Source organism: Helianthus annuus, chromosome 3, assembly GCF_002127325.2.
Source record: "Helianthus annuus cultivar XRQ/B chromosome 3, HanXRQr2.0-SUNRISE, whole genome shotgun sequence".
Taxonomy (NCBI): domain Eukaryota; kingdom Viridiplantae; phylum Streptophyta; class Magnoliopsida; order Asterales; family Asteraceae; genus Helianthus; species Helianthus annuus.
Genome location: NC_035435.2, coordinates 171,564,342 through 171,582,159, shown reverse-complemented (window position 1 = coordinate 171,582,159; position 17,818 = coordinate 171,564,342). Strand labels below are relative to the sequence as shown.

The 17,818-nt window shown below is 34.7% G+C and overlaps 2 protein-coding genes and 1 pseudogene across 2 annotated transcripts; 2 read left to right on the top strand and 1 right to left on the bottom strand.

Moving 5' to 3' along the window:
• Window positions 1-301: 301 nt before the first annotated feature.
• On the top strand, window positions 302-3,486 carry LOC110932612 (annotated as a pseudogene).
• Window positions 3,487-5,458: 1,972 nt separating this feature from the next.
• LOC110930844 (40S ribosomal protein S11-2) lies at window positions 5,459-7,874 on the top strand. Its single transcript, XM_022174224.2, has 6 exons — window positions 5,459-5,576; window positions 5,659-5,699; window positions 5,815-5,915; window positions 6,864-7,008; window positions 7,099-7,188; window positions 7,595-7,874. Exons 1-6 carry the CDS (start codon window positions 5,565-5,567, stop codon window positions 7,683-7,685), a joined length of 480 nt encoding a protein of 159 aa, XP_022029916.1. The 5' UTR covers window positions 5,459-5,564; the 3' UTR covers window positions 7,686-7,874.
• Window positions 7,875-8,214: 340 nt separating this feature from the next.
• On the bottom strand, window positions 8,215-15,831 carry LOC110930843 (J domain-containing protein spf31). Its single transcript, XM_022174222.2, has 9 exons — window positions 15,607-15,831; window positions 13,047-13,137; window positions 12,865-12,925; window positions 12,672-12,749; window positions 11,797-11,870; window positions 11,008-11,121; window positions 10,772-10,879; window positions 9,646-9,684; window positions 8,215-8,481 (listed from the first exon to the last, which is right to left on the bottom strand). Exons 1-9 carry the CDS (start codon window positions 15,702-15,704, stop codon window positions 8,395-8,397), a joined length of 750 nt encoding a protein of 249 aa, XP_022029914.1. The 5' UTR covers window positions 15,705-15,831; the 3' UTR covers window positions 8,215-8,394.
• Between the last annotated feature and the right edge of the window lie 1,987 nt (window positions 15,832-17,818).

Genomic DNA, 17,818 nt, shown 5'->3' with positions numbered 1-17,818 from the left:
CCTTATCTTATTTTTCAATTTCTTTTTACTAGTAAATAATAGTTTAACTAAATATAATTTAGATAAGGATAATATTTTTTTATCAAACTTTGAATTAATAATCTCCTTGTCTTATTTTTTAATTTCTTTTTCCTATTAAACAATAATTTAACTAAATATAATTTATACAAGAATAATAACTTTTTATCAAACTTTGAATTAATAATAATATATAATTTGTAACATGTTTCTAACCTAGTAGCACATGAAAAAACAAATTAAAATTTTAATAAGTAAATAGTACATCGATTTTATCATTTAAATGCATATATTGACGACTGTATGTTTTAATCGTTTACATTATATTTATTTAACTCGTGCAATATACAAGGTATTTTAAAGATATAACTATATTACTTATTATATAAAATTAAATTTATACACCCGTGTAAAACACAGGGTTCTAAGCTAGTAGTAGTAGTAATAATAATAATAATAATAATAAATTTAAATAATAATAATAATAATAATAATAATAATAATAATAATAATAATAATAATAATAATAATAATAATAATATCGTTTTTGCAAACCATAGTTAACACATAAACAGAGACAAAGAAAGTGTTTGCAGGTCATCGTTTCAACCGTTATAAAAATTAAAAAACCACTCATTTGAACCTGTACCCATTTTGACTTGTTACTCTACTTGCTTGACCCACATACCTTGCTACCTCAACTGTTAATCTTGTTAAAGTCGCAAAAAACTATTCGTTTTTAAAGATGTTTACTTATCTAAATTTATGCTCAACGCTATTGAACAAAATTTTAGTAATTGATGATGCTATATTTGACCTTGAACTACTTTTTATTATAATAACGTTCAGGCTAGGCGGGCTCTACGAGCTCTTAGGTGTATGTAAGCATTGGTTAGGGTACAGGCACGGGTTCAAGCCGGGCGGGTCCGGATCGCATTGGAAAGTCAGTCAGAACAACAAAAACTTCAACATGAGGCTCGTGTTCGTGAAATAGAGGTCAGCACTTAACATGTATATGTAAAAGGTTCCCGTTGTAAACATTTACTATACAAATGTTTACTAAACATTGTCCACCCTTTGTGAATATTGTTAATTTTTTTGACAGCAAGGATGGTGCGATAGTGTTGGATCTGTCGAAGAAATTCAAGCAAAGTTGATAAAGAGACAGGAAGCGGCTGCGAAACGTGAAAGAGCCATGGCGTATGCTCTTGCTCACCAGGTAATACTATAATATCTTGTTTTTGTGAAAAGGCGAATTGAAAATAAATAATCCCACCTAACTCAATTTGGCCGATAATAATACCAAGTCAATTATTGGCCGATAATAATCCGAACTGGTCATTTTTTTTGTAAAATAGTCCACCGTTAAAATAGCTTAACGGAGTTTAGTTTTTTTCCGAATTACAAACTGATGTTTTAGGGCTTTTGATCAGAACGAGGATACGAGTCGATTGATGTAAAATTTACCTCGAAATGGCTTGATTTTTGTTAATTGAAAGTTTAAACACCCGAATTGAAGCACCGCTTTCGTGGGTTGGGGTAGTATTTCGAGGTAAGTTTTACATCAATCGACTCGTATCCTCGTTCTGATCAAAAGCCCTAAAACATCGGTTTTGTAATTCGGAAAAAAACTTAACTCCGTCAAGCTATTTTAATGGCGGACTATTTTACACAAAAAAAATTGACCAGCTCGGAGGCCAATAACTGACTTAGGATTATTATCGGCCAAATTGAGTTAGGTGGGATTATTTATTTCCAATTTGCCTTGTGAAAAATTTAGAATATATATGAATAATCTCATGTCTCTTTTTACATGTGCACACCACCAAATATTGAGTTTTACTCTATTGCTCCTTGCCATAATTCTGTAGGGATGCAAACGAACCGAACGAATACGAACAAGGCCTTGTTCGTGTTCGTTTGTTAAGAAATATATGTGTTCACGAATTGTTCATTAACACTTACCGAACAAGATTTTATGTTCGTGTTCATTTGTTAAGAAATATATGTGTTCACGAACTGTTCATGAACACTTACCGAACAAGATCTTATGTTGGTGATCATTTGTTAACGAAATGAACTTGTTCGTGTTCGTTTGTTAATTTTAGGCAATGAACGGAAACGAACATTGATGAACACAAATGAGCACAAACTAATGTTAATGAACACAAATGGAAACAAACGAACACAAACAAGTGTCGATGAACAGAATATAGAATACACTAACACTTATTAAATATTTTATTTGTCGGAATTTTGAAGTATTTAAATAAAATATAAAAACGAAAAAACACTAATGAACTATCGAACACAAATGGACACGTTACCGAACGTTCACGAACATAAATGAACGAACGCGGCCTCTGTTCATGTTCGTCCATTTAACTAAACGAACAAAATTTCTTGTTCGAGTTCGTTTGTTTAATAAACGAACGAACACAAACGACCTTCCCGCCGAACATTTGGTTCGTTTGCAGCTCGTTCACTCTCTTTTTATGTAAGTACAATATGGTCATAAACAGTATTTTGCTGCAGTGGCAAGCAGGACCCAAACAGCAGGTAACTACTTCGGGATTTGAATTGGATAAAAGTAACTGGGGTTGGAACTAGCTGGAGCGATGGATGGCTGTTCGTCCATGGGAAAACCGTATTCTTGACATCAATACAAGAGATGAAGTTAACATTCAGGAAAACGGTTCTACAAAACAGGAACAGGAAAACGACATCAATAATCAGTTAAAAGCTGTGTGCAAGAAAACCGTTGCTTCAGATCTTCCTTCACGTTTGGACAATGAGAAAGTGGGTCAATCTCAATCTGATGGCTTTGATTCTTCGCCTGTCGTATCCACTAGCATGATCCAAGAAGTCCCTGCATCATTGTCAGTCAAGTCAAAGTCAAAGCCGCTAACGGATTCAGTTCAGTCAAGATCCCGTAGCAATCCTAAAGAGAGGTCCTCATCTTCGGGCGATCAGGGAAAGAAACGACTATCCCTTTTGACGTTTTCTTCTAAGCTATTTTTCATTTGACCCGTTAGAGATAAACGTGCTCTGAATTCACTGGTTCATATGCTAATTGGTAAACATTATCTGGACAGGCAAGAGACTGGTAAAGGTGTTGTGAGCTCAAACAGCAAGGTTTCCCAACAGACAAAGGTCAACTAAGATCATTTTCAAGTCAAAGTCAAACTGAAGTCAACAAGATCATACAAACAGCTGCTGATAGATGCTTGTATATACATGAGTTATTTTGTGCATCAAGTTGGAATAGAGAAGCCGAGAAGATTAGCATGCTGTGATTGTCGGGTGTCGTGTCATTGTAACTACCAATGTGTATGTTTTATTACTGGAGATCTGTGTGGGTACCTGACGAGGCGGACATCGAACACTATAGTGATTGTTTGGTGTATGTTGATGAACTTCATTTGTAGTTTTGTGTCTTTATTATTTTTTATTCTAGAATGTAACATGTCATCCTAGTATTTTTATAGACGATTTCCAACTCGGTGTCCATTAAGACTGATGTGTAAGAGAGAGGGATGCGGAAAACGTTGCAAGGAGAGGGAGTGAAAAAATCGTCTCCATAGGCAAGGTCAGACGAGAATGTGAGAGGGGGCACCCGTCTTTCCTTACGATGCGGATGTTCTTATTTACCTTTTTAACGACTCACACCTTTAAATCCTACTCCTAGATCTACATCTTTGTGCACTATTGTACTTGAACCCTAAACTTATGGGGGAGGGGCGTCTGTCCATACACCTATGGTATCGTTAGGCTACAACCTTTGGTTGGTCTTATTTACCAAGGGTTATCGTTAGGCTACAACCCTTTCTAATAGGCATGAACACTTATTTTCTAGAAGTATATTTATTTAGGCAAAAGATCAAATACAAATAATCTTAACATACTAAACATACAAATTGAAGGAAAACCCAAAAAGACAAGGTGGCATTTTTGTAATTACCACCAACTATCAAAGTTACAACCAAAAATACCTAAAAAAACACAAATTTTTTTTTAACATTTTTTATTAAAAAATCGCTACATTTCGTTAGCAAAAAAAAAAAAAAAAAAATTTTTTTTTTGGCTGCTACTAAAAGTAGCAATTTTTTAATAAAAGATGTTAAAAAAATAAAATAAAATAATTTGTGTGTTTTTTTTTTTTTTTTTAGATTTTTTTAGGTTTTTTGGGGGGTTTAGTTTTTAGCATTTTAGCTTGGGTGGGGGGGGGGGTTAGGTTTTTTTTAGGTTTTTGGGGGTGGGGGGTGGGGGGGTAGGTTTTTTTTTTTAGGTTTTTGGGGGGTGTGTGTGTGGGTGGGGGGGGGGGGGGGTAGGTTTTTTTAGGTTTTTGGGGGGTGGGGTGGGGGGGGGTGGGGGGTTTAGGTTTTTTTTGGGGGTGGGGGAGTGGTTAGGTTTTTTTAGGTATATTTGTAGAGTAACTTTGATAGTTATTGATAATTACAAAAATGCCACCTTGTCTTTTTGAGTTTTCCTTTAATTTGTATGTTTAGTATGTTAAGATTATTTGTACAAGAACTTTACCCTATTTATACTTGTATTAGGCATGAACACTTATTTTTCTAAAGTACAATTATTTATACTTGTATTTTGCAAAATGGTGGCAACAAAAGACTTGTTAGTTGTACGTGACAAACTACTTAACTAAGACTAAAGTATAAAAGATTATAATGATAGTGACAATTTAATACGTACGTCATTTCTTAAGTGAACACAAAACCAGCTCTCTCTCACTCTCTCTCTTTGGCAATTTTTGTGTTTGTACCTCGTGCTTACTAATATGTACAAGGACGCATTATATATTTTTATTGTTGTGCAACTAGTTATGTAGTATTTAGGAGCAATTAATAACATGAAATTTTATATTTAAAATTAACACATTCATTTTTATACTCAAGATATTTAAAAGAACAAGATATCTTATAAATATTTTCGGGAGTAAATTGCCATTTTAGTCCCTGAGGTTTGGTTCAAATTGCCATTTTAGTCCAAATAGTTTTTTTTTCTCCTCTGGGTCTCTGATTTTTCCATTTTCTTGCCATTTTGATTACATTGCCTAACTCAGTCTAAAAATCTGGTTATAACCAGAGGTATTTTTGACATAACTGTTGTGTAGTGATAACCATGGATAGTTTACAACATAATTTATAAACCTCATAATAATTTAATGCCAAAAATACCCCTGATTATAACCTGGTTTTTAAATTAAGTTAGGCAATGTGATCAAAATGACAAGAAAAAGGAAAAGTCAGGGACACAGAGAAGAAAAAAACTATTTGGACTAAAATGACAATTTATAAAAAAAAAACTCAGGAACGAAAATGACAATTTACTCAAAATTTCGGCAAAGTATTAAGTCCAGCCCAAAAGAAATGCTCATGTGTTAGGCCCAGCCCAAAAGAATGGCCCAGTGAACCAACTAACTAACCACACGTTTAAATAAAGAACCTAAAATCATAACATCTAGGGTTTTGCTTCATCTTCTCTGTAACTGTAACCGCCGCTGCAAAGCTTCTAATTTCAGATCAACAATGGCAGAACAAGTAAGCTCTCACACAAATTCAATCTTATTCTTTAATATCATCAGTTCTCGTATTCTAATCTGCTTCCTGCACCTATTCACAGACCGAGAAGGCGTTTTTGAAGCAACCGAAGGTGTTCCTATGGTTAGTTACGAACCCTAGACCTTTAGGTTTATGTCATATTGCTAGATTTTGTTTGATTGTTGGTTGAATGTGTTTAATTTTGTGTGAATTGTGGATCTGTGTTATGTTTTATCAGCTCGAAGAAGAGCGGGAAAGGAAAGAGGCCTGGAAAGGGTGGAAACAGGTTTTGGAAGAATATTGGTCTCGGATTTAAGACTCCTAGAGAGGCTATTGAAGGTATTGTTGTTGTTTTTTTGCTTTTGATAATATCAATTGTGTGTTTTTTTTAGTTTATTTTTGGTTATGTTGTTGAGGTGAATTGTTTGAATGAATTTAAAATTTGTGTTAGATGAATATGAAACATAAGTAGATGAATTTGAATCAAATGGATTTTTATTGTGAAATGTTGACTGATTATTTGTAAAAACTAGAATGGCTGAGGAGAAAGCATATATTGTATATGCTGTTTATTTGCTGGTTAAGTGACTATATATTTAGAGTTATTTTTTGTTATTGAGTTAGTTCTTGCTGCTATTGGAAATGCATCTGTCACTTTGAGGTTTTAAAGCGCTAAAATAATGTCGTTTGTGATTTCTAGTTTTTAGTTTTACATTGTTCACATATTTTTTAATTTAGAGTAAATTACTTGTTGAGTCCCTTTGTTTTAGTGGTTTTAACCATTTGAGTCCAAAATAAAAAAAGTTTAACGCTTTGAGTCCAATGACGGATCTAGCTCAAAAATTCAGGGGTATCCCAAAAAGTTAGTGGTATCATTTGTATAAAACCAAAAATTTTTTTTTTTGACTACTAGATGAAGTTGAAGGATATTTTTACACAAAGAAGACAGAGTTGAGGGGTAGCACAGGCTACCCCTGCTTATACACTACCTCCGCCCCTGTTTGAGTCCCTTTATTTTAGTGGTTTTAACCACTTGTGTCCAAAATCAAAGGTACAAGTGTTAAAAACTGGACTCAAAACGTTATAAAATGAGCGGTTAAGGACTCAAAAGCGTTAAACTTTCTGATTTTGTTAAAAACACTAAAACACATGGACTCAAAAAGTAATTTACTCTTGAATTTATTGAAGCCCGTTGTGTTTCTTATAGTGCATTTTTATGTCAATAATATTTGACTTCAAGATATTTTATGTTTTGATTTTTATGTATATTTCTTTTTTTTTGTTTAGGAACATATATTGACAAGAAATGCCCTTTCACTGGTGATGTATCTATCAGAGGCCGTATTTTGGCGGGTACTTGCCACAGTGCTAAGATGGTGAGGACTATTATCGTACGAAGGGACTATCTTCATTATGTGAAGAAGTACCAACGGTAAGACTCAAACTTATGACATTTTAGCCTTAACAAACCTTAATTACACATTTTACTAAATTTGGTTGAATGTTACTTTTTTGTTTACAGGTATGAAAAAAGGCACTCAAACATCCCTGCTCACATCTCACCATGCTTTCGTGTGAAAGAAGGCGACCATGTTACTGTTGGGCAATGCAGGTTTGTTCATCTTTGTTCAACTGTTTTTTATGTCTGTTTTATAAATGTTCCGACAAACAGTCGATTGTATTATATCAAATAAAGGTTTTTTAAGGTATGGAAATACTGCTACACAAAGAGGAAGTTTGCAGCTCACATGGGTGAATAATTGACCAAAAATTCTCAAAATATTAACAGACTATAAGTAAAACTGTATAACGCTGGATAAAGAATTTGATGGCTTGGTATCCACTTATAATTGCAATAGTTTAGGTCTAAGCTCGTAATATCAGAGGTTTAATACTATATATTATAGAACTATACCTCTTTACAAACGCATACAATCAGATAATTTCTGCAGTACTTTTGTACATGCTAAGTCATGTTTCCTTTTATTAAAAATTTGTTTTAATGTTTGTCTTTTTAGACCGTTGTCGAAGACAGTGAGGTTCAATGTCTTGAAGGTGATTCCAGCAGGGTCCGCAAGTGGTGGAAAGAAAGCATTCACAGGCATATAGAGTGCTCAACTTCTTGCTTCATTATGCAAAAGTTTTTGAGAAGAAAACTGGAGTTTTGTGTTTTTTCGTGACATTATTTTGCTGTTGTTTAAGTTTATCTCGACACTTCCAATAGTTATTTTTTATGAAATTTTCATCTGGCGTCTTATTTTGCTTGCGGATTGAATAGATTGAAATTTGTTTTGTTTTTTTAATTGTGGCAAAAAAAATACCAAGTATAAAATCTCTTCTGACTAATTTGATTGTTATAATGTCTGAAGTACATCCACTAGAAAAAAATAAATAAATAGTTTTTTGTGTAAATAAGAATTACGTTGCGGCCCCTGGTCTTAAAAGTCTACAACCGCTGGTCATAGAAGTCTGGTTCCGACACTGGTCCGTCTTAAAAGTCTACGACCGCTGGTCATAGAAGTCTGGTTCCGACACTGGTCATAAAAGTCTGGTTTCGACAATGATTACGTCACAATCATGTTGGCTGTAAAATGAAAGATGTGGGCCCTTTATATTCAAAAGTGTGTAGAGTTGAAAGTTACTCGTAAGGTAAAAAAGATCTAAGCTGTGTAAAGTTTTTACTACAAAAAAGGTAAAATGCAAATATACAATGCTTTTATACTGCGCTAAAGATAACAATAGAAAGTTACAGTATTCAACCACTAAATCAACTATGAAGTTGCACAATTCAAGTAAAATTCGGCAATTGTAGGGCCACCTAACCTCGCTTCACTGGCCTTTGAACATATGACTTATTAGGGTCTTCTGTCTTCAGTTTTGGCGGTCGAAGTTCACCTTTCTTTACCTACACATGTCCCCGTTATTAACCCAATCAGCATCTGTTAGTCATTTGTAATTACAGATGTCCATTTCTACTCGTTTACTTGTGTATGAATTGGTTCGGGATATGTTACATCGCTAAGGGGTCAAATAGATAAAACTAACCAAGATTCGTTTTTTTAAACCGTCAAATGGGTCGAAAGTTGCCCAACGTGCACTTTTAATGCATAAAACCTTGTAAATCACTTGAATTGAAAAAGCAATTTTTTTTTTTTTTTTTTTTTTTTTTTTTTTTGCGACTGATTTAGTCAAAATTAGATTATTATTGAAACAACATAACTTGTATCCAACTCGCTCGACCCACCCAACTCACCACCTCTAAATTGTACTCTTATCTAGAGGTGCACAAATCGAGTTAGGGTTTCAACCCCAACCAGTTTCAAACTAGGTTTGGGTTAGGATGCAAAATATTCAAACCGGGTTGGGTTCTAACCGGGTTAGGTGACAGGAGAACCGCACCCTATGAAACCGATTCGGGTTGGGTTAGGATCTGGTTAGGATATCAAACCGGGTGGTTCAGCCCTGTTACTATAAAATTCTCAAAAACAAATAATATAGATAAATAACTTAAAATTTATACTTTATTTGTTGTTTATAAGTAAACTAAAATATAATATTATGAATAAAACATTACGACACGAAATACAATTTTTTTTTACATTTTTCGCCGTCTTTGGTAGGTTCGATAAAGGAATAATCCCATATTGACGGATGAATGCCCTCCTTTTGATTCCATAGCGCTTTGGGAGCGTTTATTTATTTATTTATTTTTTTGTGTGTTTTGATTTAACCAACACCTTTAATACAAATGTATTAAAGCCGTTAAAATGGCCACAAAGCCGTTAAAAAGCCATTGGGTAATAGCTAGTTCCATGTATATGGACGGGTTCCTGATATCGGGTTCAAACCAGGTTGAGCAATCGGGTTGTCATCTATCGGGTTGAAACCGGTTTGATTATGAAATACCCAAACCGAGTCCTACCCTTACATGTTGAAACGGGTCCAAGCCGGGTTGGCTATAGATCGGGTTCAAACCGGGTTTGGGTAGGATAGAGTTGCCGGGTTCGGTTTCTAACCCGGTTTAGGGTTGCACCTCTACTCTTATCTATAATAGAATAAGTTAGTTTACCTTCTTTCCCCCTTTCATAAAGTCCCGCCAGCTAGAAACCTGATTAAACAAAAATAATAGAGGGATTAGCAATAAATGACACCAAAACGTAACTGTGATAGCATTCACAGGTTATGTGCTGAAATGTGTGATTTGGGGGGTTGTGCAATAAAATTAACGAATAACAAATCACTAAAACATCCATGTCGGATTCATTGATAAACCTTTGGAACGGGCTTGTCATTAAATATTACCATATCAAAATTTCCAAACTGCACAAAAATAGAAACGAACGTCGCAAATTTTCGTGATTTTTGCAACCAACTTCATACTGGGCGTAAAATACGACCCAACTTACATTCTATTACGACCAAGTGACATCTGATATGATGTTCAATGCTTATTCTGAAACGTAGATTTGAAGAAAAAGGGAACATTTTTTTCAAACTTGAAGATAATATTTAGAGTTAATTACTGTTTTCGTCCTTGTGGTTTGTTAAAAATCACTATTTCAGTCCATTAGTTTAAAAATTGCGATTTCAGTCCCTGTGGTTTCACTTTCGTAACCATTTCAGTCCCGTGATTTCACTTTCGTAACCATTTCAATCCATTTATTCTATAATTACAGGGACTGAAATGGTTACGAGGTGGACTGAAACGGTTACGAAAGTGAAACCACAGGGACTGAAATCGCAATTTTTAAACTAATGGACTGAAATAATGATTTTTGACAAACCTCAAGGACGAAAACAGTAATTAACTCTAATATTTAACATAAGCAGTTTTTGCATATGTGACATCTGACATGGCATTGACCAGCCTCAACATCGTAGTTTTCAAGCAAAATCAGTTAAATAAGACTGATTGCTATAATCAGTAATATTTTAAGTCGTTTTCTATTTTTGCGCCTAACTTAAAGTTGGTTGCTAAAACCGAGAAAAAATGACCAGCTTGTTTCTATTTGCTATGCATCAGCTGACCTCGAAATTAACAGATGCGCATGTAAATTGAAATTTTAATCATAGTTATTAAAGGCACGAGGCGCACTCAGGGCGATTTTTTGGGCCCGGGGCTTTATTTGCACCTGGGCGCTCGCTTTAATAACTATGATTTTAATAAGTACAAAAATGAAAAGTAAGATACAAACCCTATTTTCCCTTGTTCCTTCCCACTGCTCCTCATGTTCACGCTTTCGTTTCCACATCTCTTTCGATTCTTCCTCATCTTTCTTCAATCTACCTTCCTCCTCAGAAATCTACACAAAATTAAAAAAAAAAATTATAATTCGAGTTTGATTAAAATATTCCATGCTGTTTTCCTTTTTTGCAATTTACAAATTGTAAATCGAAAAAATACAACTAAGTGGATTCTATTCAAGCCTACCCTCATCTGCATTTTCCTCCTTCGCCATTCTTGGTCGGTTAGTATTTCCCGAACTTTCAACTTTAGCTGAGCCTGAAATTCATCTGATTTTTCATATTCTTGCTCATATTTCCCCTGCAAAAGAAAAGATCAAAAAGCAAAAGTAATATTACAATCCTCATAGTGATTGAAATAGGGGTGAGCAAAAGGAAAAACCTGACCCGACCCGAGAACCGATCAAACATAAAATATGGAACCGATTCACTACCCTAAATATAGGGTCGGTTCCGGTCCATAGGTCCAAGTCGGGTTTCACCATGAAAAGAACCGAGAACCGACCCAACCCGATTTTATATGAAAAATTGGAACCGATCTAAATACCTAGGTACTTGGGTTCGGGTCGGGTTGGGTATATTTTCGGTTCGGTTCTCGGTTATTTTCGGTCCGGACCTAAACTTGCTCACCCCTAGATTGAAATATGGTGTTCAATGTTGACAAAATACAAGCAGAAACTAATGCTGCCATCTAAGTAATCTCAAAAGATGTTTTTGCCCAAAACGAATTGGTTTTGCTGTCAAATCAAACCGTGTGTCCATGACTCCATGTTACAGAGATTGTATTTGAGTTGTGCAAAAAGATTTATCTTTAATTAGAAATAAGCTGGTTCTGTTTTCAGACGAAAAAAATCAATAAGTAGAGATCCTAATATGAATGAGAAACGCCTTCACACATTTAATTGACAAAATGCTGCTACGTTTTCAAAGTGAAATTAATGTTAATAATATGAGCAAATGAATTATGCTATATTACCTCATCGACTAGTGACTTTAGCTTAGATGCAGTGTCTTTCTTCAGTTGTTTTTTCCTCTTTGCTCGAAGTTCTTCTGCAAATGAGTCCAGTGAATTTGTTATTATCATACCGAATGAATACATACCATGAATTAAAAAACTACAAATATCCCTATTTCAGTATATCACAGAAAGTTATCATTGCATCCTAACATTTCCATGTACAGCCATGAATCCTGACCCCAAAACTGCAGTTATCCTGACACCCAACTGTAGCAATTAGGCATAGGTGCTTGACTTTGTTAAATAGAAACACACACTCATACATTTGGCCCACTGCTACACACATGCCTGCGCACACACGCTTATACACACATATGTATATACATATACACACATATATACAAACAGGGTAGGGATAGTGTACATTAATTCAGAAGTGTGAGAAGTGTATTATAACACTATATAAGTATATATAACACCATATAAACACCGTATAACACTATGTAACACCATGTAACACCATATAATACTATGTAACACTATATGACACTATATAACAATATATAACACTATACATATATCATAGACATGCTATCAGACAAACTATAGTGTTATATTTGTTATATAGTGTTACATAGTGTTATATGATGTTATATGGTGTTACATATTGTTATACGGTGTTTATATGGTGTTATATATAGTGTTATAATACACTTCTCACACTTCTGGATTAATGTACAGGATCCTCTACCTATACAAATATATGATATTATGATGGAACAATCATTATTTTATGGTACGCCATGAAAAGGCAGATATGATGCAACATGAAGACAATAAGTTTTGGTAAATGACCTACTGCAGTGGAAACAGAAAGTAGCTTTTGTACAAACCTCTTGCTGCGTTAATTTGGTTTACAAGATATTCTCTTTCTTGTGGATCAAGTAATAGTTGTTGAGCTTTTGCTAGGGCTGCATAAAAAAGAGTCGAATTCTTTGTTTAGTGTGAAATTTAATTTAAAAACTAAACAAGAGTATTCACACTAGTAGGACTCGGAAGTCAAAAATACACTGTGATTGTACGTACCAGAAAATGCTTCCTTTGCTTGGGGATGCTTGCATTTGTCAGGATGAACCAACAATGATAGCTGTATATCACCATTATAAATATTAGAGGTGTCATACGACTCATACATGGCCTAATTATCAAATATCAAACACCAATATAAGAATAGTAGTTGACGTACACTGTAAAAACGAAGGTATTACCTTACGATATTGCTTTTTCACATCTTCTGGAGACGAATCGAATGGTAGATTAAGATACTCGAATGCGTTTAGCTTAAAGCATGAAAGAATCCTGTGAAATTGTTATTTCAAACACATGTATTAGATAATGATATAAAACCTCAATTTATATAGAAAATACATAATGCGTGAAGAGACACGATTGACTTTGCAAGTCAAATACATGATGTAGGATAGGATGTCACAGTAAATTTGAGAATGAAAACATCATCCGAATCATAATCATCATAATGGAGGATTTCATTTATACAGAACATTGTAGAATTCAAAACCTGGTCCGACTAGAAAACAATAAGAGAAAACTACATGACATTCTAAAAGATAACAATATAACATTAACTGATAGATAATCCTAGTCTTGGTTTTTAAAAGCGAGAGGCGCACAAAAGCGACGAGGTCTAAAATTGAGGCGCAAAGCGCAAAAGCGGTGGGCTTTTCGTACCCGAGGCGCAAGATGTTTATATAATTTTTTTTATATATCCCATACATATCCCATAGGTTTTTAGCTTCCTTTAACCAAAATATAGCTATAAGTAAGGCTTTTATACCATTTTAATTACATGTACAAGTCAAAAAACCCAAGGTACAACATTTTTATGCAGTAAAACGCCTAAGTTACATGAGGCGCGCGCCTCAGGCCAAAAAGCCCACAAAAAACATCAAAAAATGTGCCTTTTGGTTGCTTCCTGTAATTACACAAGGCGAGAAGCAAAAAAGCCCCAGGCCCTGCGCCTTGTTGCGCCTAGGCGCGCCTAGGGCGCGCTTTTTAAAACCAAGATCCTAGTCGAGCAAACAATGCTGAAACTATCTTCAATGCTTCCAAATATGACCATTCTAAAATAAGAAGGTTACTTTCAATCAATGCCCTTATCTGCTCATCTAAACGAAAACCATTTGGAAAAGTAACTGCCTCTGAAAAGTACTATGCCGTAATTTTAACTCTAATTTTACCCAAATTTTAAACAATTATCTTTACAATTAACTACATGTGTCCATGATCATCATGGGATCAAGTGCTACCAGGTGGCAATAATGTCTAGCCCTGCTTATTGCTTAATGCTTTTAGAACACTTCTAAATACCTTACAATTTTTAGAAGTATTTCGGTTTAAGGTTCTGACTGAAAAATTCAAGCGTAGAAGACTTTGTTAGAGAGATCATGAAAGCTTATAGGTAGGTTAGTCACTATTAATTCATAAGATCATCATCAAGTTCCTCTCCACAAGTTATAAAAAACAAAAATGTAAGACCACCAAAACTAACTGTAATAGATATCCTTAAAAGAAATTTGCTTTTAAAGCTATGAAACTTGCAACAGGGACGACGTTCAATTAAATTAGAATCTTGGTTTAAAAAAGCGCGCCTTAAGCGCGCTTAAGCGCAAACCCCATCGCCTTGTGTGACATAAGGCGCACGATGTACAAGAAGCGCAGCTGAGGCGCGCTTTTTAGGGTGAAAATCGACCTAAGGCGCAGCTGAGGCACACGCTTTTTGTACATGGGGTGTTTCTATGCTTCTGAGTGTTGTACAACAGGCTTTTTATGCTGTACATCTATGTTTTTTTTTTCATTTTAAAACATATATAAAGCTTAATTATAGCTAAATCATAGGTATTGGATGCTAAACACTTATGGGAGATATAAAATAAATTATATAATCACTTTGCGCTTTGCGTACGAAAAGCTCACCGCTTTTGCGCTTCCGCTTCGCTTTTTAAAAATCGGTTTTAGACCTCATCGCTTTTGTGCGCTTCCCGCTTTTTTAAACCAAGATTAGAATCATGATCGCGACACAATAACCGACTTGCTGAAGCTCAAAGGTTTAGCAATCTGCTACAAACAAACCTACCTGCTATGTAACTATTGTAGTAAAAAAAAAAGAGTTAACCGCCATTTTCATCCCTGTGGTTTGTCTAGTTATGCTAGTCTGCCAGTTCCGTCAAAAAAACTAACGTTTGTTAAAACCTGCTGGCATAATTGAACAAACCACAGGGACGAAACTGGCATAACAGACGTTAGTTTTTGGACGGAACTGACATGTGTCAGGAATGTCAAGGACAGTAATGGTACAAATTTGAAATTTGGCCTGGACTGACATAATTGGACAAACCACATGGACGAAAATGGCAGTTAGCTCAAAATATAATCTATTTGCTTTCTTCCTTTCCCTACGAATCTATGATAAATCCATAAGTGTTATAATTCTAATCTCAAAATAAGGTCTCATTTAAACAAAATACCTAAATCATGCTTTCTACTTTTAACAATAACATGTGATAGCTAAATCTCGAATGCAACTATGTGATGTGAACAGGTTGTAGCTACATTAAAAAAGGTCTAATACTGTTCAATCTAGGGTTCTAATTGAGGTTTCTAATGACTCAAACACACTAGAGCAACTACTTCCTCTATATAAACAAAAATTCATGAAAATTCCTACACAATAAACCTATAAAAACAATCTAATGTACAGAATTCGATAAACTTAACGTAATAATCAAATAATCGATCAAAAACACCTACCTGACGACTTCATTATCGCGCTCAACCTCGCTGACTTCAGCGTAGAAGCTTTTAAGAAGCAAATCGTCATCGATTGAAAATGTATTGGCTTCTCCCATCGTTCCGATTTGCTACAAACCCCTTTTTCTTCCGGCGATATTGGCCGGCTTCGCGTACAAATTGAATCAAAGCATCCAGAAAGAACTGAACATTTCTCACTTTTGACCCTTTTACAATCAAAACAATCACAATTGGCCCTTAAGATTAAGGGATGGGGAGTTGATACGAACCGAAAAATACTAATATGGAACTGTATCGTAGCGATTGAATTTTGGTACTAATTCGATACCCATTTTGAAGTTTTTTGGGGTCGTATTAGGTTTGGCACGGTATTTTTACCCATTTTTTACCTTCGAATACCGTATCAATCACTTTCGGTACCGGTACCTATTTTGGCGATTCTCGGGATCGGTATTTTCGGTATTGGTACGGTGCCGAGCTCATTCCTATTAAGATTAATAGACTTTGGCGTTGTCGCATCATTATGTTTAGAAATATCAAGGTATACTGAACTGTCTAAGTCAAAGCAAGTCAGATTCTCTTGTTTTGTTTGATATTTTTTAATGGAGTTTTCACTATATTCTTGTATACATTTTTTTATTATTTTGTACAAGAAATATAAGTTCATTGTATAGTTCATGGAGTTGGAAGGTTTATTAACATGATTTAACATGTATATAACACGTCCATCACTAGTTATACATATAGGGTTGAGATCATGTACAAACAAGTTAGTAAGTTACGCCTACAGTTCCATTAGGTGATTGCCCTCTTCCTTTTTTCTGAGTGTGTTTATATATATATATATATATATATATATATATATATATAGGTAAAGAGTAAAATACAAATGCGCTTATCGTACGATACGTACGCGATCATCTCAGCCATTCAATCAGGTGCAGATCTGGTGCGAATTCAATACATATCGCATGTGAAAAAATGGTTAGCATGGGGTAGTGTGAAAAATGGCACGGGGTGTGTAGATGGACAAAATCGCATGTGAAAGATTTGAACATCGCATGTGAAAAAATGGCATGGGGTAATGTGAAAAATGGCATGGGGTGTGTAGAATCGCATGTGGAAAATTGAATATCGCATGTGAAAAATGGCATGGGGTAATGTGAAAATGGCATGGGGTGTGTAGAATCGCATGTGGAAAATTGAATATCGCATATGAAAAAATGGCATGGGGTAATGTGAAAAATGGCATGGGGTGTGTAGAATCGCATATGAAAAATTGAATATCGCATGTGAAAAAAATGGCTAGCATGGGGTAATGTGAAAAATGGAATGGGGTGTGTAGAATCGCATGTGGAAAATTGAATATCGCATGTGAAAAATCTGTGTGTGTGTTATTGTTCATCTTATTCGATTGTTGGTCGATCATTGTCAGTCTTCTTCCGTTTGACCCTTACAACTCCCAAATTAGTAGTTCTTATTATCGATATCGCACTAAAAGGAACGAAGGGAGGTTGGGGAAGAAGATTTTCAGGTTTTTGAATTTGATTTAGGGTTTAATTTTGAACTATCATCGGTCAATTACAGAGATTTATGACCTCGCAATGACGTTTAACGTTCCTGGTATGATTTAGATATATTAAAATGATTAATTTAATCCTTTAAATTAGTTTCGCTCGCGTTTGATCGATTGAAGATCGTATGGCTGAGGGCATCGTGTACATAATGTAGGATAAGAGGTATTGTACGTTAACCGGCCTCTCTCTCTCTCTCTCTATATATATATATATATATATATATATATATATATTTGTATCTTCACCTTCCAACATTTAACATTATCACTTACAACTCTTCAACTTTCTAAAAACTTTTTAATCAATTGTTACGTGCTTATTTTTATGTATATGTCGGTATAAATTCAAGTTAATTTATATTTGAACGTGATTTTTTTAGAACTGAGCAGGCTAAGATATAATATGTTTTTGGTGTTTGTATTTATATACGTTTTCAGTTGGTCTATGGTTTGACATAAATTTTGTTATAAAACGAGTCAGGTCAAATATAATATGTTTTCATCAGACGATATATATTTGTGTAATTTTACGTTTCGATGTCGGCGCAACACACCATACCATTCTTTAACTTTAAAAACTGAATATTCTTAGTACTTATTTTATGTATGTGTTGGTATAAATTCAAGTTGGGTAAC